Genomic DNA, 25,842 nt, shown 5'->3' with positions numbered 1-25,842 from the left:
CCTGGGCTCCCTCCTTACAAAAGAGAAATGCAGAGATGGGGTAATTACATTCCTACTTTCCAGTGAGTACCTCAGCAGAATATAGAGGATGCTTATGGCAACATTCTTGCAGCAAATTCAATAAAAACACTACAATGTACTAAGGAATTGCTCATGATGCAGTCACCAAAAGTGCAATTTAAAGAGATCGCACAACTTCACATGCAGTTGGATAGTATCAGACGTACATACCAATGGTTCCTGTATACAATGTAGAAATGCATTTTCCCTGCACAGAGCCATCTGCTCCTTTACCAATCAAGAGGTTAACAGCTGAGGCTCATAAAAATTACGTAACAGTCCAGATTTGATGCTGCCTGGAAGTATGTGTACAGTACATCAATATTTAAGTAACTAGATCTAACTACAAGCCCAAGAAAGCTGGGAGGAGATTCCCATGACAGCAGCTCTGCGCTGGTACTGGGGCTTCCATGCTTCATTCCCAATCCTTGTACACAGGGTCATGAGCAGCGATGGCCCGGAGCTCATAATCCACATTCATTAGACCTTTGTATCAATTTCATTTTTAAGCTGGATTTAGTAAAGATTGCCGACAATTCTTATATACTGTTTGACGTTCCATGAAGAAGGAGGGGAGACTGCGGCCGACGTGTATGGGTGAGTTCAAATACAATTTTTTTAACGACTCTGTTGACCAATGGTGTATATACTAAAGCTAAATGTGACAGTGAAGTGTAAGGTAACACGTGGTTTACCTGTAATCCTCTGGAAAACCATAGATAACATAATGTGTTCTGACAAATGATATACTCAGCTCTGCTACATCTGGATAGTAATTGGGGTTTATTGAGCAAAGAGAGTATGAATAGTCTCTTAATTTATTTACAGAACGGAACTTTTGGGATAAATATCTGATAATGTAGCTGGATGCAATGTATAATTATTAGTGCACACACATTTTTAAAAAACATCAGCAATACAGACGATATGTAATGAGATGTAATACGGGTGCTTGAGATTTAGGTTTTTTTAAAGATAAATCTAAAGGTTTACGTGCAGTTTCTCATGTAAATCACACATAGAGTGTCACTATATGAAGTGTTAGAAGTTAAAAGGGCTGTGATTAAGATGCTCACAGAACAAGATAGATAAAAAAGAAGAAAACAGATACATATGATATGACTAATAGAAAATAGATACATTAGATAGATAGATGTGAGATAGATGTGAGATAGATAGATAGATAAATGGATAGATAGATAGATAGATAGATAGATAGATAGATAAATGGATAGATAGATAGATAAATGGAAGCACCCATAGTGTATATGCACACCCTATAAGATATATTTAGTGTTCTTCACAAAATAGAAAGCTCAGCACTGTAAATCATGACAACCAGGTACACGTGGCATCACCAACCAATATATAATTGTTGTTAGTTGTTTAGTTGTTCACAACCCTCAGTGATCCTAAAGGAGAGCTTTCTCCATGTTTTTCGGTTTAGCACTGCTTCTTTCAGTTGTGTGATATCCATGCCAGTATCCGCTTTGACAGTATCAGCCATCGTGTTCTTTGGCGGCCGGGTCTTCTTTTGCCACTGATCTGTCCAAGCATTATAGATTTTTCTAGCGACTCTGCTCACATTACATGGCCAAAATACGTAAGTCTGAGCCCGGTCATCTTGTCTTCCATGAGTCTGAGCCCGGTCATCTTGTCTTCCATGAGTCTGAGCCTGGTCATCTTGCCCTCCATGAGCCTGAGACCGGTCATCTTGTCCTCCATGAGTCTGAGCCCGGTCATCTTGTCCTCCATGAGCCTGAGACCGGTCATCTTGTCCTCCATGAGTCTGAGCCCGGTCATCTTGTCTTCCATGAGTCTGAGCCTGGTCATCTTGCCCTCCAGTGATATATCTGGTCCTATACAATTCAGAAGATATAATTTGTGCATCATAAAAAGACCAGCATATACTATGATGGCAATAAATACTCTGCAACTGCATCAACCCAATGGGTAACTAACAACAAAGTTCCCAATGAGGTTATCATCCGACTTGTCCATACTCTTATATAGCAAATCTTCTTAACTATGGATGGCAGATTTGCCATTCTGGACTTCAGAAAACAGAGTGAGCAATACTTTGGCAGTCTTAATGGCAGACATACTAGTGTCCTCGGCCCCCAAGCCCCCTCCCCTCATCGCTACCCCAACATTGACAGAGATAGATATGACCAATAGACAAGTGACTAATATTTTTTTATAGGTAGATATGCTTGCTATTGTCTAAGATACACCTAGGGACCTAGGGCCAGGAAGCTCTCCAATTGATGCCTAAAATGGTTCCTATAGATGATTAATAATAGGAAGTGAAATACTATAAGAGAACAAACATTCATAGACATGTATGTTTTGTTATTGGGGTGGAGAGACACTTTACATGTGATTTATTATGTAGCTACAGGACTAGGATACTTTTAACATGATCCAGTGCAAATCAACTTCTATTCACTTTTGTGCCACCACTATTGTCTCTATTTATGTCCACACTCTCCAGGGGGCACCTAGGTTAACCACTAAACTACAAGCTGCAGCGTATAGTAAGGCTGCCTTGGATATCATTGACCACAGAGGCTCATGCGGTTATTATATCCAATGATGACCAAACTAATTTTGAAGGACTCTGTCCATAAATAGATGATAAGGGTGGACTAGATATGACACCTCCTGACCTCAGTTTGCAGCCAGTACTATTGTCCATATGCATGTAAAGTCATGGATGAGGGCAGAAGAAACTTTTTGGGACAGTTAGGAAAGGTGCAGTCTTTTCTTTAGAAATGCAAACTATTGTTAGCAGCAGTTCCAAGGCAACCTTCATCAAGCTTGGTATTGGTGCAGTGTTGGTAGCCTCTCTTCCTACTATTGCAGATGGAGATGAGCGAGCGTACTCGGTTCGGGTGTTTTTGCACTCGAGCACCGCTTTTTCCGAGTAACTGACTACTCGGACGAAAAGATTCGGGGGTGTCGGGGGTGGACGGGGGGTTGCAGAGGGGAGTGGGGGGGGAGAGAGAACTCCCCCCTGTTCCCCAGTGTTCCCCACTGCTACCCCCCGCTCCACTACGCCGCCCCTCGCCCCCTGGCGCCCCCCGAATCTTTTCGTCCGAGTAGTCAGTTACTCGGAAAAAGCGGTGCTCGAGTGCAAAAACACCTGAACCGAGTACGCTCACTCATCTCTAGCTGCAGACATGATGCCTAAAGCTCAGATCACAGTCTTGATCAATTGGCCCCGGGTTACTGCAGGCCATATTTTCGGTCACAGTCCTCTTCCCAACTCATGTACGGCACTGCAGTTCCAATTTAACAACTGCTAGATCTCTCTGCCCAAACAGCTTCTTGAGAGGCAGGTGCATGTAGCACAGCAACTTCGGCACAAGTTTCACATGCTGACTACTTGGTGGGAAAACTACCCTCTAATACAAATTTGCCACAAATCTATGTATGCTGTGCAACCACTAATGTACATTCTCACATTGGTTCACGAAAACCCTTATGAGGCTCCCCATCGATCAGGGTGTCTGGGGCCTTTCTTTTCCAGTGCCATATTGAACAGGGCACAGTCGAATTAGCACACTTGGGAACTATTCATTGCACTCTGCAACACGTTTCTTTCACATTAGCTACAGCTTGCCAGTGGTGTCAATGATGCAGCACAGCGGCTGCATCACAGAAGTGGGTCCAGACTGGCATCATGAGGTCATTCCAGCCCCTCTGACAGTGGCACTGACATATGCATCCTGTCTTTGGGCGCTAAAGACTGACGACTCCACATCTACCTGTTAGTATGTTGTCTAATTGGTTGGCGGGGAGGTGGTGTGCCCAGTGGGTCCTTTGAGCCACTATTATAGTATTTATATTCTGGCTCCTCCTTTCAGAGGGCACCAGTTATTCCCTTCATGGAGGAGTTCTGGTCAAGTCTACATCCTTTGGGTGCCCTCCCTGCTTTATATAAGTCCCTGGTGTTTATTTTCATTATTCTGGTCTTGTACATATGACACTTAACATTGTTGCCATTATTGATAATTATATTTGTCAATTGTAGCCCCTTTACCATCTTAGGGCCTTCAAGTTCCAGACGTGGGGCTGTCTTCATCAGGGCAATCACCCTGCTTTCAGGTAGGGTTTTCTTGTATTAGCGTGATAGGGTGAGATTTCCCTTTTCCCCTTTATTTACATTATATATCATTTTATTCTCTGAGCTATTACTTGTGTGTATATCCGTCCTGTTGGGCAACTATTATAACTTATCTGAATGAGGTGTTTTGGCATCCCACTCAGATCTAACAGATACATACTATAAAACATGTCTTATCCCCTAAACTCCCCCTGTAAAGGAAGAAAACATAAAGCACAGTACAGCAAAACCATAAAAGCAAGGGACCAGTTTCATCTTTCTATGAGGGGCTCCTCCATTTCTTACATGTAAGACTATTGCATCTTCACTAGAAAACCTATTGAACTCTTTAACACAATGAACAATTTTCTGCTAATCCATCAAAAGTCTTTAATCCGAGTCCCATATAATGTACACCTCAATAGCTCATAGGAAATTCACAGCAATCAGTTAATTAGGCAAGTCCAACTCCTGAGACCCCTGCAAAGAGTAGATTTTGAATGGCATTCCATGTTATACATCAACGAATCAGATCTACTAGAGTGAAAGCTTTCTCTATTGCATCCATATGCTCTAAAGGGCATAAGGAAGGGGTTGTCAAGATGAGACAGGCTATCCTATCATTGGTTGTAGGCTACATGTACAATTCAAAGTAGGCAAGTTTATAGAATTAGAGGAGAGATTTAACTGGACTGTAAAATTAGTTTTAGTTGATGGTTTTATCGTTTTTCCTCTTTATGTTATCAGATACAGCAATGCAATAACCAGTGACCATGGTTCATAAAAGTAAATCTTTTTGGATCGGAAATTTTAAGGACCATTCCATCAATATAAATGTTGGAGGACTGAAGAAGAAAATCAGCTATATCACACTATCCCAGTTCCCAGACACCAGGCTTGGACGTTTACTGTTTTGTGACTCCGAAGAATCCATCTTACAAATCTGTGATGATTACGACTTGGTATCTAAGGAGTTTTACTTTGACCGAAATCCAGGTCTTTTTCCATATGTCTTGTACTTTTATGAAACTGGGAAACTGCACATGATGGACGACCTATGTGCCTTCTCCTTCTCCCAGGAAATAGAATACTGGGGAATCAGTGAGTTTTTTCTGGACTCTTGCTGCAGTTATCGGTATCATGAACGGAAGTTAGAAAGCAGAAGACGTAACTGGGATGAAGAAAGTGAGGTGAGCAGTGTGGATACATCCGTAGATGAGATTTCTGACTTTAACCATGACCTCATGCGTTTCAACACATTACAATGTGGAAACCTGCGCAAAAGGCTCTGGTTGACTATGGAAAATCCTGGATATTCAATACCCAGCAAGATTTTCAGTTTTATCTCCATCTGTGTAGTCCTTGTCTCAATATCGACCATGTGCATCAACAGCATGCCAGAGTATCAAAACCTAGATGAAGATGATGTTCCAATTGACGATCCAATCCTTCACAACCTGGAATATTTCTGTATCTCGTGGTTTACATTTGAAGTATCTTCTAGGCTGCTTCTTGCCCCAAACCTCAAGAAGTTCTTTAAACATCCGTTAAACTTGATAGATATTGTGTCCGTTCTTCCATTCTATTTCACCCTCTTGGTGCATCTGACCATCGGTAGTGATCATGAGTTAGAAAATGTGGGTAAGGTCGTCCAAGTGTTTCGACTAATGAGGATTTTTCGAGTGCTAAAATTGGCAAGGCATTCAACCGGCCTTCGATCACTTGGAGCTACACTGAAGGTAAAATTTACAAATGTTAAGTTTTAATACTTCTACTCAAGACTTTCTATGCAGTGTAGAAATTAATTTCATTTTCTAGACTACTATAGCTTTTAGTTGTTAATACCACAAATGATCGACAGATATTGACTACCTTTTCCTACTGGCAATCTAAAATTTTAGACATTGTAGATCAATCGTTAAAGGGCAATTCCAAAAGAAAGGGAAGAGTGTAAATATTTAGATCCTGGTGTAGGCCACCACAATAAGGCTTCCTTCAGACATAGGAGCAGATTTACTTAGGGTACTTTTACAAATGAGGACTGTCAGGAACTTAAGCACCCAACATCCGTCCCAGCAATTATCACTCCTGTGCTTTCACATTCAGTGAATGGCAGCAGAGTGCACTGGCATGAATTGCGACAAATATGTTAGGAGGCACATACTTCTTCATACATTTAGTGCATCTTTGCCTTCCTCTGGATCCACTAGGGGTTGAAACAGCCTGAACTAGATGGACATTGTCTTCATTCAACCTAACATACTATGTTACTATGTTTAGGGCCTTCTGTGCGCCAAATCTGAAATCTACTCCAGCTACCAGCTGGGGTCACATATTGATTCAAGTGCCAGGAGTGATGAAAGCTCCAAAGTCGAGAGGTTACATGGCCTACCATTCAGTAATGGGAGTCTCTTATGCTCAGCGAAAACCATTTTTTCAAATATGTCAATGTGGGGGGCTGGGGGTTTCTTGTGCTTCCTAATTTAAGAAAAGTAAAGGGACCTGCCCCCGTAGGTCTCTGTCCTTCATCCAGTAAATCCTCTAGGACCCTCAGGCCTGGTAGAGCTCTTACCTTCTCACCCAAGTCCGCTGCCTTGTTTTTATCACATACAGAGAAAAAATGTTTCCATTGTAATTTGCGAATGAATAGGGCAATGTCCTTCGTCCAGATAAACCTATCAAATCTTGTCATCGGAACGAAGGACAGTCCCTTCTCCAGGATGCTGATCTGCTCTTTAGACAACATCCTGCCCAATAGATTAATAACTCGCATCTTATCGTCATTGATGTTTCGGACTATTGAAGTACACATATCAGATGCTGGAGTTGTCATTGTATTAGGAAATAAATCTGCAGTGGATTTTTCTTCCACTGAGATTAAGTTTGGTCCCTGCGGTCCTTTGGGAAATAATGTGCAATTAGTCGGCCTAAAAAACACCCGTCCAGTGACGATCTCCCTTGATTTCGACTTTAAAACTGACCTCGTTATCTACACAAAAAAGGTGCAGATCTATCTCTCTTAGGGCTCCCACCCACTAGCGTTTTTTTCTCCACTGCGCTGCCAGAGTAAGTGAAAACTCTCGCAGAGCAGTGCGAGAAAATCGCTGCGATATCGCTGCGACAGTCTTTTCAATGGGGCCAGCGGCAGCAGCGCTAGCCCCATTGAAAAGATATGAAGAATGCCACGGACTACTGCCAGGGACCGCGGGGATGAAGGAACCCTCTGTCACAGCTGTGGCAGAAGTCAGCGGCATGCTATCAAATTGCTTTCAATGGGATCGGCACTGCTGCCGATCCCATTGAAAGCACTGGTTTCTGACAAGCCCTGCAGAATGATTATCGGAGAAGGGCTTGAAATATAAGCCCTTCCCCGATAATCATGAAAAAAGTGGTTAAAAAAATAATTAAAAAGTTACTCACCTCTCCGGCTGTCAGCCGCGTCCTCCGGCTGGCTCCCCGGCACTGCTACTGAGCTCTTTCAGCAGACGGGGATTTAAAAATCCCCGCCTACTGAAAGGGCTGTGCAGATTGGCTGAGGGCTCAGCCAATAGCAGCTGGTGCTTAGCTATTGGCTGAGCGCTCAGCCAATGGCAGATAGCTCTTAGCTATTCATTCATGAATAGCAATATCTTAGCTATTCATGAATGAATAGCTAAGAGCTATCTGTCATTGGCTGAGCGCTCAGCCAATAGCTAAGAAGTAGCTGCTATTGGCTGAGCCCTCAGCCAATCTGCGCAGCCCTTTCAGTAGGTGGGAATTTTTAAATCCCCGTCTGCTGAAAGAGCTCAGTAGCAGTGCCGGGGAGCCAGCCGGAGGACGCGGCTGACAGCAGGAGAGGTGAGTAACTTTTTTATTATTTTTTTAACCACTTTTTTATGATTATCGGGGAAGGGCTTATATTTCAAGCCCTTCTCCAATAATCATTCTGCAGTGCTTGTCAGAAACCACTGCTTTCAATGGGATCGGCAGCAGTGCCGATCCCATTGAAAGCAATGGGATCGGCAGCAGTGCCGATCCCATTGAAAGCAATGGGATAGCATGCTGCAGACTTCTGCCACAGCTGTGACAGCTGCGACAACTGTGGCAGAAGTCCGCGGCATTCTCCATATCTTTTCAATGGGGCTAGCGCTGCTGCCGCTGGCCCCATTGAAAGGACTGGCAATGTCGCAGCGCTATCCCAGCGATTTTGGGATATCTGCCTGCCTTTTTCTCGCACTGCGATGCGAGACTTTAACTTTAGAATCGCATCGCAGTGGAGAAAAAAACGCCAGTGGGTGGGAGCCCTTAGTGTTGTTTTCCTCCAATTGTTCACACTCAGAGGAGCTACTTTCTGTTTCTGATCTATACCTCGTTTCTTCATAGGCTTTGTTACCCTTAAAATCTTGTAGGTCCCTAGAGAATTGTAGATGGCTCCTCTCTTTGATGTATAATATGTACTTCTCGATGTTTTGTTGGAGAGTTTTTTTTCTTTGTTGGGATTTCAGATCTGATGAGAAGGACTTCGTTTTCTCAATAGCTTCTGATAACTGCCGGGAGTTTTTCTCAAATGTGATTTTTTTTATTCTTCTAATAATAATCAAATTACTCTCAGGGACCCCTCTGTAGCTTCCTTTTCCAATTTTATCAGAAATTCAGGGATACAACACTTGACAGGAGGCAGCAAACGGGTACATAAGCCACGAGGCAATATCTAATGTTTCAGATACTTTTGAAGCCCTTGTATCTCCCACCAACATTTAGTATATTCACAATAAATTGTAGTCAACTGTTTAAAACAATTTCTAATGGATGTGCATTGTAATTGAGAACTGAAATCCCTAATCAGAAAAAACTGAATTGGCTTAAGTCAGCCATAAGTTTGTATCGATATTTGATGATAGAAAGCCTGCCATGTCACACACACTAGGCAGAGGGATCTAATGTCATTTCAAAGAAGACCTTCACAGAACAGAACTTTAATAGAAATGAGCGAATCTACTCAGTTCGGGTGTTTTTGAACTCGAGCACTGCCTTTTCCGAGTAACTCGCTACTCGGACGAAAAGATTCGGGGGGCGCCGGGGCTGAGCGGGGGGTTGCAGACTAAAAACTCTGAAGACTGACAAACATATAAGTTGCTATTCCCGATCGTAAAGTAATAAATGGGGTGATAATGTGATGCCCTCACAGCCTGCCCAGCAATATATATTTAGTTCTTTTATGGACTCAGTAAGGATTTAGTTCAGCCACCTATTCCTTTATTTTAAAATGTCTTTGTCTGCTTTCAGTGCATATATGTTAATAAAGTATATCATTTTTATTCTCTTTTGGGAGTGTATAACCATTAGGCTATTTTTTTGCCTTTAGCAATTTTTTGGAAATTGTGTTTATTTGGCCAGGTATTCCCTGGGCTGCTCTCCTGCTATACAAATCAACTACTGATGTCAGGATAGATCAGCAATTGTAAAGTCCTGGAAAAATCTCTCGAATATTTTTAAACAGCATATATAACCTAAAATATGTTGAAATTTTTGGCATGGCTGTATTTCTCCATAAGCATCCATTACCACCATACTATCAATGTATTATCCCAACTGATAATTCCATCCATTTTTCACCTTGCTGGACAATTGTTAAAGAGGAATCATTTTTGAATTTTGCCCATTTGCTTGATATTGGCTGCAACATTGTAATATCCATCATCAAAATGACATCAATAATTGCCCAAAACTTGAAGTAAAACGTGGACCCTTCTAATAAAAGGGAACTGCAGCCTTTAATTAGAAATGGTTTTTTTTATAAGTATTATAAAAGACTGAGCTGAGTCTTTCCACTTCAACTATAAGCTACCTATTATAAATGCACAATAAACAATCCAGCTCTGACTTAAACTTATGAAATTAAGATAAGCAAAGCTTTTATGATGCTTTCAACCTTGCCAACACTTACTTTAAGAAGTGTGGGATAATTTGTTTTTGGAACCAAGCCAGGTCTGACAAGCAAAGGCAAACAATTTACCACCACAAGAATGTTCTATTATACAGTCTTATATTCCATCATAGTTTAACCAGGTGATTTTAAAGGATATTTTACTTCCACATTAACACATTTTTAAAATATACCTACTAAATTAAGAGTAAAGCTGGGACGGGAGCCTGTGTAAATTGTGGGGTTTGACTATAGTCCTACCTCTTCTCTGTTTCCTATAAGAGTCCATTTCCCGGACAGCACACAGACCGATTATAGGCCATTAGGCTATTTACATGAGCGTCTGATGGTCAGAGTGAAAAAAAATCACAGTATGTCATGTTCTGGTCCGTATCATGGGCTAGAATAGGACATGCAATCCCCACTACCCACTGTCCGCTGTGAGTTGCACTAAAGAATTTCTGGTGAAACTCAAATGCGCCTGTCTGAATGGGCACTTAGGGCATATAATTGTCGTAGTGCAGGGTCCCTCATTCATGACACCCCTGACCCATGAGTCAGAATAAAGATCTGCTCTCTGTCAGCTGATTTTGTCAGGGGTGGAGGAAGCAAGCCCCAGGACTATCATCTGTTTGCGCTGGAGGCTGCATTCCTAAACTGGTTGTCAGTAATGGGACAACCTCTTTAGATTTTGTAAGCCACATACCCTCTTCTTTAATAAATCACATCAAAGTGTCCCCAAGGCTATGTTCATACACTGCACCTATTAAAAACTTAAAGAGATTGCCTATCTTAGAAACCCATCGTCAACCCATTGCGTTAATAGAGGGGGCCCTTGGTTCTGGATCCTCATCTCTTGGATTCAGTGAAGAGCAATTACAAAGAGCTTCTCGCTTTCTGGAGGACCCGTCTTGTTCTGTATTACATATACATCCTATTGATGTGAATGGGCACTGTTTAATGCTTCATTTCTCCCGTGGCGGCGCTGCAGGGAAATTGAATACTTACTGCCAGGTTTCCCCACAGGTTACAGCTGATCTCTGAGGGTCCCAACAGGGGAACACTATCTGTTTATTGTCAAGGGACCCTTCTAACTAGTAGGGCTTTTTCAAACTGGAGAATCCCTTTAAAGACTGTAAAAGTACCCCCTAGAGACAAGCTTTGTACCTCATGAGGCCCATGCAGCACAGGTGGAGAACGAGGCTCTAAGTCTACATCAGAATCTAAACATTCAGAAAGAACCTCATGAACAATGGAGTCCACTTTTTTCTATTGGTACATACCACAAGACCACCATCCTGGGTATGGAAGTGCAATTTAACCATGCTCCATCCCATACATTATAAGGCAAGTTTCACATGGGCGATCACAATTTTGCAGCAAAAACATTGTGTCTCTGTTCCCACAATTTTTGAGCGGCAGCGATGCTTTTTTGGGGTAATAATCTCAAATCGCATCGCTACCACCTGCAGTAAAATCACACCTTTTTCTATCACAAACGTCAATAGGATCTTGATCTGCTTTTTAATATTGCATCAGGCGAAAATCCCACGCTTTTCTCGCCCGTGTGAAACCACCCTAAGGCTTCTTCCCCCACGAGTGTATATGGGCCTGCTGATATACGCTGTGATCTGATGCATTAGATTCCAATGCATCAGATCACATGGCCATATTCCCATGACGTAAAAGCGCCCAGCCCGCTAATATAGCACCGGGTGTTTTTACGTCAGACTCAAAAGATAGTCCTGAAACTATCTTTTGGGCTGGAATATGTCGGCCGCTGCATGGGCTCCTATGGGAGTCCATGGTAGCGTCCGGAGGCGTGAGGGAGTTTAGCAGTGTGGCTGCTAAACTCCCTCCCTCTGCTCTCCTCCCTCTGTGCAGGCTCACCTCTGCCAGCCCCTTGTCCATAGCCAGCAATGGGAGCAGTCGGGACAATGCTTAGCTCCGCCCGTCCCACTCCCTCCCATGGCAAAGAACGAGCAGGGAGGAGAGCAGAGGTGAGCCTGCGATGGGGTGGGAGGGGAAAGGGGCGATGGCATGGTGACCTCGCTGCATATGCCTGGGGCCCATGCTATGTGAACGGCACATAAACGTTAGATTTGTATGCCTGTTTATAAGCTTCTACACCCCAGATGATAGCGTATATCAGTCGGCTGTGAAAACACCGGAAGATATACACTCGTGGGAAAGAGCCCAAAGGGCAATATGTCCTGAATTTGCCTTGTTGAGTAATGCTGCAGTGTGGAGGTTGAGCTCTACAAAATTCACAGATTTGCAGAGCATAACAAACTAGAATTGAGACCACCGGGTCACAGGTGGTATGCCACTAGCATATGAATGATCTTGGGAAGAACACTGAAATAACTGGCGAATTTTAAAGTATAAAATTGTGACATTATGTCAGAGTGAATGCTGTGATCCAGAGATAAGTGGTTTATATTGGGACCCTATCTTAAAAACTTACACCTGATCAAATTAGATCAGTTGTCCAAGAGGCTACATGACATGTGAGGGCATATGCAAAATGCATCTGGAAGAGAAGTCCAGACCTTGTATATGATGGTCTTCAAAATACACATTCAGGTTCTAATAGATCATGAATTGATCAGGTCCTTTGTGGAAAGGTCCCAGTGGTGCAGGTAGGTCGGAAGTCTTTTATGTTGACAGTGTAGGACTATAGACCATTGTAGACTATAACATTTCTGCCTTGTATATGATGATCATCTGGCCATATTCTACATTTGTGTTGTGTTCTTCTTTTAGCATAGCTACAGAGAAGTGGGCATCCTACTCCTTTATCTGGCTGTTGGGGTCTCTGTCTTTTCTGGAATGGCATACACGGCAGAGAAGGATGAAGACACGGGGTTTGACACAATCCCTTCTTGTTGGTGGTGGGGGACTGTAAGCATGACCACGGTAGGCTATGGTGATGTTGTGCCTGCCACCGTCGCTGGAAAACTCGCTGCTTCTGGCTGTATCTTGGGTGGGATACTGGTCGTGGCATTACCAATAACCATCATATTCAACAAGTTTTCACACTTTTATCGAAGACAAAAAGCTTTGGAGAATGCAGTGAGAAACAGTGACAGGAAGCCGGCGAAAGAACCAAGTGTGGATGATGAAAGAGAACCAGAACTCTTTACCGAACTTTAACAAGCAATGACTAAGAGCGAACTATAATTTATATTTCCATGACTATGCATGTGCATACATATGTGATGACCAAAATGATGTTTACCCTACAAGTGCCTCTTCACAGGCATGAATACACTCTTGAAATGCTATGATACTAGCACGATGCAAAAATGAGCTTTTCTTTGGAACATGGGTCTTTTATTTCCACATCTCCAGACAAAAAATAATAATAAATGACCCCCCAAAAAGTTGATGTCTGTGTATTTTTGAAAAATCGACAACGTACCAAGGTCTCTACGGAATATGTCAGCTTCCTGCTCAAAATTACCTTCATGCCTTTCTAGTAAACCATCTTTTAGGCTGTTCTATGATTTATGGCCTCTGGTTGGAGATAGACCCTCTATTTTATTCTACAGCATAACTTGGATGTCTGTTTTTAATATCTCTATATCAGGTAAATGGCCCTCGTTAAGGTAGCTATACACTTTGCACGTATATTGGTCAGACCTGCTGATTTTGGTGGGACTCGCCAACCATCTAATGTGTATAGGGACATCCCGACTCTCCTCTCAGATGTTGGAGAAGATAAGTTGGATTTCAACTGCATAATCCTTTTCTTCACATGGAGATAAGACACTACCAAATGGTGTCTGGCAGTAGATTTTCCCCCTCTTTGCATTTAAAGCCAAGTATGCATGCGTATGGGAGGATTCAGGTAAGATGGCTGTTGGGCAAGTGATCATTTAGCCAGCCTCAGTGGCAGGAATCATTGTTACCCTTTAAAAGGACTTATTCAGGAATAAAAAATACTGGTAGGGAGTGGTGTAAAATGAAGAAGTAAGCATAGTCACTCCATAAGCAAAGTGGCCCTTCATCTTGCACAGGAGCCCTGATCCTGGAAGAAGAAGAAGCTGTAGTGGGCATGTGCTGTTCCTTGTGCATGTGACTGCTCAGACAATCATAGACTTGGCAAAACCCCCTCTGAAGCCTGTGGTTTACTGAGCATTCACATGCATGATGAACATGGAACTGCTGCTGCTTCTTTCAGGACCAGAGCTGCAGAAATTTGGGCTCCTGTACAGGATTGGGGAGGGGAAGGAAGGCAGGGGTGGGGATTTCTTTATTTTACAGCAATCCCCGCCCCTATATTTTTTTTAGCCACGGAAAACCCCTTTCGGGGGGATTTCCAGGCATTTACTATTGATGACCTATCCTCAAGATAGGTCATCAGGACTTGATTGGCAGAGGTCCACCACTCAGGATCAGCTGATTCTCCAGGCACTGTCAGTGAAGCTGAGTCAGACATCCACATCAGTGGTCAGAGCTGGAAATGTAATAGAAAGGCTTTGCTCCCAAATAAATCAATGGCAGCAAAGCCTTTCAAATACACTTCCGTCTCTGACCACTGATATCAATGCCTGGCTTGGCTGCACTGACAGCGCCCAGAGAATCGGCAGATCCCCACTGATCTAGGCTGAGGATAGGTCATCAATAGTTCAGAAAATACCCTTTAAACTTCCTATGACTGACATAGCTTACCTTGTGACTACCCCTGCCATTAATCATGTAACAGATCATGTGGAACAAGTACATAAACTTGGTTTGTTAATACTTGTTATCCAGGTGCTAGAGAGTCCAGCAATAATAGTAGGTTTCCGTCTTGGGACTAGCTAAACTATGACAGTCTATGCAAAAGGAGCCTGCTACAAGTGAGTTACATGGTCATTATCCTTGTACACCTGAACTCATCTGGAAAACACAATTTTGTCCATAGCTATCAAACCTATCTCCAAGTGACAGCCTGTTACAAAAGAGAGATCGGACACACTTACCAAACCATGCAACTCTGTCACCTGGACAAGAATGTTAACAGAAAGCAAACTGATACACAAAGTAAATTAGAAAGTTGGTTTTAGTTACATGAAATTTGAAAACCTCTTTAAATTGATGAACTTACACACCTTTCCAGCCACTTTCTATATACACATCATTGTGCATTTAATACGTCACACGAAAATATAAAATATTACAAAACAGATTTGATAAAAAACAATATAAAATAAGTCCACATGAGGTAAAAGGGTTTAAACGTTCTGCTGCCTGCGTTTCTTTGACTCTATGGCATCCAGGATGGGCTGTCGCTTTGCCTGATATTTCAGATGAATTTCTTCAATTTCACTTTCCATCAATGGTTCCAATGAAGTCAGTCGCATCTGCAGCTCACCCACGCTCCAGTCTTTTAACTTGAAAAGTCAAAGACAGAAACAATTACTTAAAGGGACTGGTCCAGGATAGGTCATCCATAGTAGATCGGCCAGGGTCTATTGCTAGGGACACCCGCTGATCAGCTGTTTGCTGGGCCGCTGCACTCACGCACTGAGCTGATTTCTGCAGAAAGCAGACAGCTCCATTTCCACTGCCGTGGTCAAGCTTGGTATAGCAGGCAATGAAATGAATGGGAACTTGTCCTGCATTACCAAGTCTGGCCACTGCAGTAAGAATGGTGCTGTCTGCTTTATGTAAAAATCAGCTCTGTGCACTGGCCTCACAGAGTAGCTGATTGGTGGTGGTCCTGGGTTAAGGCCATTCTGTAAATGCATTTTCCTTGCAGCGGAAAGGTTTTACAAAATCAGTTGTTTGCTAGTGTTGCCAAGAGCTGCTCGCCCTGGGCTCCGCTTTTAGGGGGGAGGGGCTGGAGTCATGTTGGTACAGCTTTTTTTACAAAGTTGGCCACTTTCATGCCCAGCTTCTAAAGTGCCTTAAACTGTTGTGTTCTCATATAAGCAATCAAATACCTCCATTACTTACCCCTACAGTGCATGGATCAGCCATGTAAACACTGAACAGTGGCAGCCACCACGTCCGTAGCACATAAGATGCCTGTGGTAGTCACTTGATTTAGCTATGTTCCCAGCTCCATCCTCTTCTATGCAGACGCTGAAAGCATTGAGCGCTTGTGCAGATACAGGAGATTCGGCTGTGCAAGTGCTAAAAGCTTTCAACACCTGAATGCTATAGACGTAGCCGCTACCGCCATCCGCTGTCTCCGTGACTGACCCACGGGCAGTAGAGTGCCTTGCAATGCAGTGCAGGGGTAAGTGACCGGGTAGTTATGACTGATAATATCAGAAAACAGAAGTTTGGGGCTTTTTTTAAAACTTGGCTACAAAGTAGCGCAACACCTTTGTGTGACTAGTGTGGGCCACCTCCCACAATCAGCAGCATGAAAGGGCCTGAGAACGCTGCGGCCCCTTGGTGTTTATCCAGGTACATCGCTGCATACGTACATGTGGCTGCGGCTGCTGCTGCACTTAAATGAAGCTGAGCTGTAGTATCAGGTACAACCGCATGTCAAGGACCAGAAAATCCGAAAACATTAAAGGGCTTGCCTGTGTTCAGTAAAAAGGGTCTGACTGTAAACAGCACCACTCTTATCCATGGGTTCTACAAGGTACTGCAACTCAGCCTCACTTGAATATAACTAAGTTGCAATACCAGACACTGCCAATGGACAAGAGCGGCACTGTTTCTTATTTACTAAGCTCAGGCAACCTATTTCAAGGAATATTAAACCTAAAGCCTCATGTCCATTTACTTCACAGATGAATTAATGACCTATTCCTTGTAATTCCTCATTCCAAGCCTTGGGGTAGACTGATTGCATTCTTAAGGGGTTATTCACACAAGTGATGCATCTTCACATTGGTCACTTCGTAGGCAAAAAAAATTGCGTGGAGAATAGCCGCGATCAAGCCCCAAGCTTCAGCTGTGTTTTCTCTTCCATTCACACAGGTGGCTGCGGTGTATTACCAAAAATTACCGGAAATCCCTCGGTCGGCAAAAATCCTCAGAATGACTACTAATAGTTAAAATAGAGCCAGCTGTAATCCTTTCCCTCTGTCTCCATTTCTTCGCTGCTAACCTCCCTCCCCATCATTTTTTTTCAGCTCCCATAGAAGCCTATGGGAGCCTCTAGCGTATTTCGGCAAAAAGATAGGGTAAGGCCTATCTTTTCCGGCTGCATCTAAAATTGGTTGCCGTTTTCAGTCAACGATGTTCTCTTATTCCCGGCGCAATGTTTTTATGCAAGGGGATGGGGGAGTAAGGGGAAAAAAATGAATACAATGGAAACCAATGCATCAGATGGTCACAATTTCTCTTTGTGGCTAAATTAGCTGTGTATTTAGCTTGTGTGAATAAGGCCTTAAGGAGATTACTAGTATGAAAATTCCTACCCCTTTAAATGTGGACCTGGCCATTTCCTGAAATTCTTGTCATTCTGCACCTCTTGCCTGACCTTGGTAAAAATCCATATGTGCATTCTGTTTAAAATAAGCTGATTGATTTAAAAGGAGAGAGAAAAAATATCCCAATTGCGGCGTGTATTTTACCGACGTGCAGAACGAAGCCTCTAAACGGTATTGATCTTTAGTGTTAAACCCGTCGTATCTGATTACGCGACGAATGCCTCTGCTCAGGGTGATAATGGTCTGCATTGCTGGATGTGTCAGCTGTCCAGATAAGAAACAAATAATTATGTTCTCAACTATCTCTAAAAATGGTCATTTCTGGGAATCTCAGAACTTCACTGCAAAAGCTATAGTCTTATAAATGTGTTATCACTGAATGCACAACTCCACGAATTAAAGGGGTTGTATGAGGGAAATAAAGAGGGTCCATTTTTTCATTGCCACTCTTATCTATTGGCAAGGTCAATAGACTGGCTATAGACAAGAGTCACGTACGAGATCATAAATATGGCATAGAGGGAGGATGCACACTCAAGACCCCCGTTCTGGGAGTCTGAACATAGAGCTGCTAACAAGTGGCTTCCAATTTTGTGGACCTGCCCAACTATGAGTTAATATTGGTGTCCTATATTGAAATAACAATAGCGTACTTGAATAGTAAGGCACGGATGCACTACACTATGGCATGGCACACGGCCCCTGGTGGGCTCCGGAACATGGATTTCATTTTTTTTGTGGCCCCTGTAAGACATAGAGAGTAAAACCCAAATGGAAAGTTGAAGAGTAGCATGTGAGAAGCAGAAATCTGCTTTCCACGTCTCTCTAAGTCCTGTAGGACCATTGCTATGACTGAAGTAAGGAAAGCATACTCGAAGTAGCCTCCTTCTGCTATGACGGGCTGACCATTCAGGAGGACTTCCACTGTAGTCTGCAAGAGATTCAGGTACCTATCCATGTTGAGAGTCCTTAGAATGAACACAGGTCCAACGACAGCTCCATGCATGTATTGTAGCAGAAGGAGGACACTTTGAGTACACTTTCCGTATTTCATTCATGGCAGCGGTCCTACAGGACTTAGAGAGATGCGGAAAGTAGATTTTGGCTTCTCACATGCTACTCTTCAAGTCTGCACTTGGGTTTTATGCTTCATTTCGTACAGGGGCCACAACACAGAATTGTAATCCATGTTCTGAGGCCCCCAGGGGTCGCTCGCCATACCATTGTGTAGCGCATCCATGCCTTCCTATTCAAGTATTCTATTGTGATGCCAATAAAAAAATAAACAGTATTGAGATCTAGTGCTAGATGGGTCCTATGGACTACATTCTGTATGGCTAGCCATTGCTTTTCTTGTAACCTCTCCCAGTGATAACAGCTGTTCCTTGAGGGTTTTCGAAGATGAATCATCACTTCAAAAAGCCCTTATAAAAGGAGTATGCCCATCTCGGCTATGAATAGCCAAGATGGCAATACTTCTCTGCATGCAGAGGGTGAAGTGGAAGTTACAGAAACACCATAGCACATGCTTGGCTGCTTCCATACTCCCAGCCACCACATACAGCTGGGTCACAGAGGAAAGATTTCAAGATATTTGTGGATCCCAGGGGTGGGATCACATAACTGCTTCCCTGTTTTAAGCAATATTGCTTAGTACTATGTTTGTATGTCCCCAAACAGTGGGTGACTATGCTGATCTCCATGTTCCTAGGGTCACCAGAGTGGCCCTCCGCCACTTTACAGAAGAGATGATGGCACCTATTGAGGAGGCCCTTTAAATCTAGAATCTTCCCAGGAGAAATCCAAAGAGGAATTTCAGTTATGCAAAGTAGCTTTCAAATTAATGCTGCTCAAAAGTTATTAAAGTTTGCAGTGTGGTTATACTTTGACTTTTAGGTCTGTAGTTCTATAAACCATTGTCTTCTCCTGGCCCTTCAGAAGTGTTTATTTACAGGTTGCCCTGGATACGACCTGTAGACATGCTCAGCACGAACTTCTAGGAACGGCATTTTCTCTATTCAGCTCTCGTTACTAGAATGCTGATCAAAAGCAGTCCAGCATTTAGTGGGGACATCCGCAGGAAGGAAGTATAGAGTGGGGAGTGATGATAAATGTAGTTTATGTCACTAGGGATGCGGCGGCCATCTTGAAAAATAGTGATGGGGCAAACATTAAAATTGGAGGGCAGGATAAGACAGTATTGGCTGCTGGATTTATACCCATACCCAGCTGTGCATAAACATAAAAAAAACTAAAATTTTCTTCTAAAAGTCAAGTAAGATCACCCATATCTGTCTTACAAAGTGTTATAACAGTACTACTTACAAAGCTGTAGTCTCCACTAAGAGGTATCTTAAACTCAGAAGAGCTTGGAGAGTTTTCGGAGGTCTTGTTATCGGACGCACCCAACTGGTTCTCGTTCTTTTCGAAGTACTCAAGAAAGGATGGTCTGGCAGGTTGTGCCGGCGGGTCACTTTCTGTAATGACAAATGGTAACTTTTATGTCATGTTATCCATACCAGGACATGTAGATTGGATGGTGTAAGTCTCTGTCACACTTTCCTTTTACAATTTTCCATTAGGGGGTTCCTATATTTTTGATGGCATGAATAACGCAGTCTGCAGCACTGTTCTTACAATCAAAAATAATTCAACACCCATAGAAACCTGATGGACCACATTATCAGTCAACGGGGTACATCGTGATTTTTTGGAATCTGTTGGAAATGGTTCCATTATGAATTGAAGCCATGATGCAAATATGAAAAAAGTCGTAAGAAGTTTGTGGAGAATTAAAAAAAATAGGATTATGCAATTTTTGCATTTCGAAACGCAAAAAAGGACATCAATAACTCGGGGTACCAGTCCTATATTGCATTTAACTCAACACAGTGCAAGTGTTCTGTTTTCTGTTAAGCCTCAATGAGTGGAACAGGTTGCCACAGGAGGTGGCGAGTTCTCCTTCAATGGAAGTCTTCAAACAAAGGCTGGACAGACATCTGTCTGGGATGATTTAGTGAATCCTGCATTGAACCCTGGGGGCTTGGACCCCATGACGCTTGATTTTTTTTTTTAATCTACAGTATCACATATGTCTCAGGATTAGATAGACGCTTCCTCGCAGGCTGCTGAGACATGTCTGGTATGACCTTGACTGAGCAGTGAAGTTATGTCTGACAGGTCCCTATTGTGAGATTCAGTAAAAGCTTTTCATCCTATGGGAGTATACACTTTCAGACTCAAGTATTGGTGAAACCAGCTAGGAACAAATTAAAGACTGCAGTGGGATACAATTACGTACCAATTACTGCACAACCTCAAAAGTCTGAGCAGAAGGACAAACTTCAAAAATATAACTAATCAATACAGCATCAAAGACAGAGAAGACAGTCAGTGAACTTATCATAACTTCCCCTATGGCATATTACCTACACACTGTTTTATGCAGGGTGATCATGATTAAATGAGAGGTGTTTAGAGGTCTGTAGCAAATAGACTATGGGACAGAACTTGAAAGTCGCTGTGTATACTCAACAGGGTATCAGGTTAAGATTTCTCTATGAAAAATTAGTAAATGTTGCCACTGGGGAAATATGTAGCAATGTTGAATTGTAAGATATAGGAGTACAATTTATTGCTGAGAGCCATTTATTGTGGTTTGGGACAGGATTATGTTTACTGTACAATGGCTCAGTGATTTTTCATGCTGAAAAAAAGATATGGTTGAATGTGCACTACTTCTATGGTACATGTATCTTTAGATATGGTACAATGTTTTCTCCTTGTACATGTTCCTATAGACATGGTACAATGTGCCCTCCTTGTACATGTTCCTATAGACATGGTACAATGTGCCCTCCTTGTACATGTTCCTATAGACATGGTACAATGTGCCCTCCTTGTACATGTTCCTATAGACATGGTACAATGTGCCCTCCTTGTACATGTTCCTATAGACATGGTACAATGTGCCCTCCTTGTACATGTTCCTATAGACATGGTACAATGTGCCCTCCTTGTACATGTTCCTATAGACATGGTACAATGTGCCCTCCTTGTACATGTTCCTATAGACATGGTACAATGTGCCCTCCTTGTACATGTTCCTATAGACATGGTACAATGTGCCCTCCTTGTACATGTTCCTATAGACATGGTACAATGTGCCCTCCTTGTACATGTTCCTATAGACATGGTACAATGTGTTCTCCTTGGACATTTTCCTATAGACATGGTACAATGTGCCCTCCTTGTACATGTTCCTATAGACATGGTACAATGTGTTCTCCTTGGACATGTTCCTATAGACATGGTACAATGTGTTCTCCTTGGACATGTTCCTATAGACATGGTACAATGTGCCCTCCTTGGACATGTTCCTATAGACATGGTACAGTGTGCCCTCCTTGTACATGTTCCTATAGACATGGTAAAATGTGTTCTCCTTGGACATGTTCCTATAGACATGGTACAGTGTGTTCTCCTTGGACATGTTCCTATAGAAATGGTACAGTGTGTTCTCCTTGGACATGTTCCTATAGAAATGGTACAGTGTGTTCTCCTTGGACATGTTCCTATAGAAATGGTACAGTGTGTTCTCCTTGGACATGTTCCTATAGAAATGGTACAGTGTGTTCTCCTTGGACATGTTCCTATAGAAATGGTACAGTGTGTTCTCCTTGGACATGTTCCTATAGAAATGGTACAGTGTGTTCTCCTTGGACATGTTCCTATAGAAATGGTACAGTGTGTTCTCCTTGGACATGTTCCTATAGAAATGGTACAGTGTGTTCTCCTTGGACATGTTCCTATAGAAATGGTACAGTGTGTTCTCCTTGGACATGTTCCTATAGAAATGGTACAGTGTGTTCTCCTTGGACATGTTCCTATAGAAATGGTACAGTGTGTTCTCCTTGGACATGTTCCTATAGAAATGGTACAGTGTGTTCTCCTTGGACATGTTCCTATAGAAATGGTACAGTGTGTTCTCCTTGGACATGTTCCTATAGAAATGGTACAGTGTGTTCTCCTTGGACATGTTCCTATAGAAATGGTACAGTGTGTTCTCCTTGGACATGTTCCTATAGAAATGGTACAGTGTGTTCTCCTTGGACATGTTCCTATAGAAATGGTACAGTGTGTTCTCCTTGGACATGTTCCTATAGAAATGGTACAGTGTGTTCTCCTTGGACATGTTCCTATAGAAATGGTACAGTGTGTTCTCCTTGGACATGTTCCTATAGAAATGGTACAGTGTGTTCTCCTTGGACATGTTCCTATAGAAATGGTACAGTGTGTTCTCCTTGGACATGTTCCTATAGAAATGGTACAATGTATTCTCCTTGGACATGTTGCTATAGAAATGGTCCAATGTGTTCTCCTTGGACATGCTCCTATAGAAATGGTCCAATGTGTTCTCCTTGGACATGCTCCTATAGAAATGGTCCAATGTGTTCTCCTTGGACATGCTCCTATAGAAATGGTCCAATGTGTTCTCCTTGGACATGCTCCTATAGAAATGGTCCAATGTGTTCTCCTTGGACATGTTGCTATAGAAATGGTCCAATGTGTTCTCCTTGGACATGTTGCTATAGAAATGGTCCAATGTGTTCTCCTTGGACATGCTCCTATAGAAATGGTCCAATGTGTTCTCCTTGGACATGCTCCTATAGAAATGGTCCAATGTGTTCTCCTTGGACATGCTCCTATAGACATGGTACAAGGTATTCTCCTTGAACATGTTGCTATAGAAATGGTCCAATGTGTTCTCCTTGGACATGTTGCTATAGAAATGGTCCAATGTGTTCTCCTTGGACATGTTGCTATAGAAATGGTCCAATGTGTTCTCCTTGGACATGCTCCTATAGAAATGGTCCAATGTGTTCTCCTTGGACATGCTCCTATAGAAATGGTCCAATGTGTTCTCCTTGGACATGCTCCTATAGAAATGGTCCAATGTGTTCTCCTTGGACATGCTCCTATAGAAATGGTCCAATGTGTTCTCCTTGGACATGCTCCTATAGGTATGGTCCAATGTGTTCTCCTTGGACATGCTCCTATAGGTATGGTCCAATGTTTTCTCCTTGGACATGCTCCTATAGGTATGGTCCAATGTTTTCTCCTTGGACATGCTCCTATAGGTATGGTCCAATGTTTTCTCCTTGGACATGCTCCTATAGGTATGGCCCAATGTGTTCCTTGTACATGTGCCTATAGATATGGTACAATGTGCTCTCCTTGTACATGTTCCTATAGATATGGTATGATGTGTGCTTCTTGCAACTATTTGATGAATTTGTTACCATCCTGCTGACAATAAAGATAAACTAGCAAGGTAATGTAAGAGTCCTAGTGCTGCAGTCATACTGTAGCAACCTGAACAACAGATTGATAGAATCCTTTCAACAGTTGCATTATTGGACATGGAGTGTGAGCTCCAGGTCCCTAAGCTGTCCGGGCCAGGTAGCCCACCCTTACCTAGTCAAAAGCCCCTAAGGCTGTCCATACACATTAGATAGCTGTCGAGTGAACAATTGTTCGGCCAACAGCTACCTGGCCCAACACCCCCATACGCATGCATGCTGAGCCAAGTATGCATGTGTTCTGAATGTAGCAAGAGTAGAAAGCTGCCACCAGACTCCTCTGACAGCAAATTATCTGCAGAGAAGAAAATGATTAGGCAATAGAAATCCAACTGTTGGATCCTCATCTCCCCTGACATCTGCGGGGCAGATTTGGCCACTTTGTGTTTTATGTGTATGGTCATCCTAAAAGGTTATGTACACCTTTGCACTCTTTTTTTTAATTTAATCAATGTGTTCTTGAAAATGAAAACTTTTTGTAATTGATTTTCATAAAAAATTTCTGATTGTTTGACTTTTATGCTTGTATTGTTTTCCAAGGCGCTGCAGTCTGGAGAACTGAATTCTTAACAAATGTTGTCAGTAAACTGACTGACTCCTCCCATAGCCTTCTTGCTGTTGTGAACATGCATTCACGGCCTCTCTAATGAGCTATTAGAAAAGGGCTGTATGACTGTGCTGGGGGATAGTGGATGAGGTCAAAAGTACAGAGAGCAGAGAAAGATGCTATTACAAAAGGGCTGTAGGTGAAAACTCCAGGTGAATTTTCTACTTTTATCAGTAGGGAGTAGAAAGAGACCAGCAGCTACTCCAACTGAGGATGACATAGCTGTGTAGTATAGAGTGAGTGTGATTATGCTACACAGCCTCTGAAAGAGGAGAGGGGAGGGAGAGCAGAGCATGTGCATGTTCATGTTCATGAGAGAGATCAGCTGACCAGTGCTGGAAATGTCCCTAGCCAGAAACTTGAATGTAGGAAAGCCTGAAAACCAAGACTGAGACTCTGTAAATGCATGAGAAGGAAAACTCAATGCAAAAAAAAATAGATAAGTGCATTATTTTTTTCTGCAGGGACATAGTAAGATATGTGTATTGATTTTTCATGCACAAAAGGTTTCCATAGCCTTTAAAGCCAAAACTGGTTTCCATAATTCACATTGGATTTAATTGAAAGGCAGCAATACATTAACTGACATCTCTTCATTAAACTCAGCACTGGGACTTGTCATAAAAGTCTGTAATGAGAAAAGCCCTTTAACTATATTGTGCAACTTTACTTTCAATAGACTTTTGTACTGGCAGCTGAATCATTTCATTGACATGTGGACATTGCTGGCACAGTTTCCTGGCCACCTGCCTCATCTGCCCCTTAAGGCAAATTGGCAGAACCTTAAAGCTATATAAGATATACAAACATTCAGTTTATAGCTCTTTTGGACAATTTAAAGGAAAAATAGAAGCCTTTGTCAACAGAGTTTCTTTGGCAACACAATGGGGATTGGGGGGGACAGTTCATAACATGATCTGCAACCTCTACATGTATATACAAATCTCTAAATGCATTTGGTTGGTAAACTACTATAGAGAGTAGACTTGGCTCATGAAATACACATTAAATTTCTACAGACTGTATAAATGATCAGACCTCTAAAAAGTGATTTGTTTCAAATAAACCCCCTAATGTTAGAGCATCTAGAGCAGGGGTGCAAATTCTTTCCGGTTGTGAGGGCAAAATTGTCAGATTGAACCATTTTCAAGTGCTGCAATAAAACTTAAGGAGTTATTACCATTTGAGACATTTAGAGCATATCAGAAGTATATGTCATAAAGTTCCGACAGGTGGGAGTTCTGGACGTGAAACTGGCACCCGTCAGAAGAATGGGGTTCCTCTTCTCACTCAAACAGCAATCCATGTATGAAGCTCACTCCATTGTAGATGATGGGTATTGTGGTAGCAGGGTAGCATTTCATGACTTCTATCAACTAGAGCAGAGAAAGCTGCATGCATTTATGCCACCTCTA

At 42.4% G+C, this 25,842-nt stretch overlaps 2 protein-coding genes across 2 annotated transcripts in view; one reads left to right on the top strand and one right to left on the bottom strand.

Annotated features, from left to right (window-relative positions):
• The first annotated feature begins 493 nt into the window (after positions 1-493).
• Positions 494-13,420, top strand: LOC136587947 (potassium voltage-gated channel subfamily S member 1-like). Its single transcript, XM_066586800.1, has 3 exons — positions 494-657; positions 4,916-5,907; positions 12,840-13,420. The coding sequence occupies exons 2-3, from the start codon at positions 4,942-4,944 to the stop codon at positions 13,227-13,229; spliced, it is 1,356 nt and encodes a 451-aa protein (XP_066442897.1). The 5' UTR covers positions 494-657; positions 4,916-4,941; the 3' UTR covers positions 13,230-13,420.
• A 1,685-nt stretch (positions 13,421-15,105) lies between these two features.
• The window catches only part of LOC136587925 (serine/threonine-protein kinase 4-like), a 56,738-nt gene continuing 46,001 nt past the window's right edge, over positions 15,106-25,842 (bottom strand). Inside the window, exons 10-11 of the mRNA XM_066586761.1 lie at positions 19,784-19,935; positions 15,106-15,454 (exon numbers count right to left, since the gene is read on the bottom strand). Coding sequence (XP_066442858.1) covers positions 15,296-15,454; positions 19,784-19,935 — 311 coding nt within the window. The 3' untranslated portion in view covers positions 15,106-15,295. The remainder of the gene's footprint in view (positions 15,455-19,783; positions 19,936-25,842) is intronic.

This window comes from Eleutherodactylus coqui, chromosome 13 (assembly GCF_035609145.1).
Source record: "Eleutherodactylus coqui strain aEleCoq1 chromosome 13, aEleCoq1.hap1, whole genome shotgun sequence".
Lineage (NCBI taxonomy): Eukaryota > Metazoa > Chordata > Amphibia > Anura > Eleutherodactylidae > Eleutherodactylus > Eleutherodactylus coqui.
The sequence above is the reverse complement of the archived record's forward strand: the minus strand, read 5'-3'. Positions and strand labels throughout refer to the sequence as shown.